General features: G+C 63.2%; 1 protein-coding gene across 1 annotated transcript; it reads left to right on the top strand.

Annotated features, from left to right (window-relative positions):
* Nucleotides 1-299: 299 nt before the first annotated feature.
* On the top strand, nt 300-1,694 carry LOC118158977 (myoferlin-like; the record flags this gene model as incomplete). Its single annotated transcript, XM_035313630.1, has 4 exons — nt 300-413; nt 1,156-1,287; nt 1,374-1,529; nt 1,603-1,694. Coding segments are annotated over 4 exons (494 nt in total), but the record flags the coding sequence as incomplete, so codon positions are not given.
* Between the last annotated feature and the right edge of the window lie 362 nt (nt 1,695-2,056).

The following is a 2,056-nucleotide window of genomic DNA, read 5'->3' as shown; positions in this document are numbered from 1 at the left end:
CCCATCCCTCCCCATCCCTGTTCCTCTCTGGGATGGTTTCCTTCCCCTCTCCCCGCACAGCCGCTGCCTGGAACAGGATCGCTCAGGTGAGTCCCCCCCTGCAGCCCCCCTCAGCCCCAGCAGCGCTGACCCCACAGCGGGGTCCCCGGCCCCCCACCTCCGTTCCCCAGGTGTCCCCTCCGCTCCCTGCAGATGCTGCCCAAGATCACCGCTGAGAAGGGGGCTGCAGACAAGGTGGGCACGGGAACGGGGCCACCAAGGGCCCCCACCCCTCCCCGCCTCACCCTGCTGCCCGCCAGGCTGCGGAGAAGGAGGAAGAGGATGAGGAAGAGGGAGACTGGTGGAACAAATTCTACGCGGCCATGGGGGACACTGCAAAGAGCCACCGGGGGACACACAGGGACAGCCTGAAGGTGGGCTGGGGCAGGGGACCAGGACAGGGATGGGGAGGGGACAAGGACAAAGATGGGGATGAAGACAGAGATGGGAATAGGGTGGGGATAAGGATGGGGAAGAGGATTGGGACAGGGATGGGGTGGCGGTGGGAACAATGATGTGGATGGGGACAGGAAAGGTTGGTGACACTCGGATGGGGACAGGGATGAAGACCGTGTGGGGATGAAGTCAGGGATGGTGGAGACTGGGAGGGGAACGGGATGGGGACAAGGACGGGCAGGGAAAGGGATGAAGAAGGGGATGGGATGGGGACAGGGACAGGGATGGGGATAGGGACAGGGATGGGGACAGGAATGAATACAAGACAAGGACAGGGACAGGAATAAACTTGGGGAGGGGACAGAAATAAAGATGGGGAGGGGACAGGGACTAGGCTAGGGACAAGGATGAAGAAGAAATGAGGACAGGGACAGGATGGAGACAAAGATGGGACAGTGATGAAGGCAGTGGGGTGGGGACAAGGCTGGGGCTGGGGACATGGATGGGATGAAGACAAGATGAGGACAAGGACAGGGACAGGAAGGAAGGTGGGATGGGGACAAGGACAAGGCTGGGGATAGGGACAAGAACAAAGAAGGGGATGGGGACTGGGTGGGGAGAAGCACCAAGACAGGGATGGGGCCAAGCTAGGGTTGGGGACAAGGACAAGGACAGTGATGGGGACAGTGCCAGTCCCACCAGCCACCTCCGTGCCCCCAGGTCTACAGCTGCGAGCTGGAGGCGGTGCCTGAATTCGAGGGGCTGCAGGATTTCTGCCAGACCTTTCCTCTCTACCAGCCGGGGGGGCCGCTGGGGGCTGGAGAGGACCCCATGCCCGTGGGTGAGTTCAAGGTGAGAGCCCATGGTGTCCCCTGGGGACCCCAAACATGGGGCCAGGGCACCTCAGGGTGCACAGCCGGGCTGCCCCCTCCCCCCAGGGGCTTTTCTGTCTCTACCCCCTGCCCGAGGACCCCGGGGTGCCCCCCCCGCCGCGCCACTTCCAGGAGCTGCCCCCCAGCCAGCCCCAGAAGTGCCTGGTGCGTGTCTACATCGTCCGTGCCTTCGACCTGTCCCCTCGTGACCGGAACGGGCTGGTAAGGCCACCCCCGTGTCCCCCGCACCCCATGTCCCCCTGGGTCACCCTGATGTCCCCCCCACTGTTGCCAGTGTGACCCCTACGTCCGTGTCTCGCTGGGGGCGAAGACGCTGGGCCAGCGGGACCAGTATGTGCCCAACACCGTGGAGCCAGTTTTTGGCAGGTAGGGCCAGCACGGGTGGCTTGGTGGCACTGCCACTGCTGGGTGACACCAGGCTGGCACCCAGGTGAGGTGTCCTGTGAGGGTCCCCATTCCTCATGTCACCTGGTCCTGCTGCCATCAGGTCCCCAAGCTATTAGGTCCCCATTCCTCATGCCACCTGGTCCCTGTCCCTAAGCTGTCAGGTCCTAATGCCACCATGTCCCCAGTCCATCTGCCAGCAGGTCTCTATGTCACTGGGTCCCTGCTCCTCATGCTGGAGGGTTCCTGCACCATCACATCCCTGTCCCTCACGCCAGCAGGTCCCGATGCCACCATATGCCCCATTCCCAGTGCCCGTGGGTGTCCATAGCACTAGGTCACCA

Source organism: Oxyura jamaicensis, unplaced genomic scaffold (assembly GCF_011077185.1).
Source record: "Oxyura jamaicensis isolate SHBP4307 breed ruddy duck unplaced genomic scaffold, BPBGC_Ojam_1.0 oxyUn_random_OJ62726, whole genome shotgun sequence".
NCBI classification, from domain to species: domain Eukaryota; kingdom Metazoa; phylum Chordata; class Aves; order Anseriformes; family Anatidae; genus Oxyura; species Oxyura jamaicensis.
This window is presented reverse-complemented; position numbering and strand designations above follow the sequence as displayed.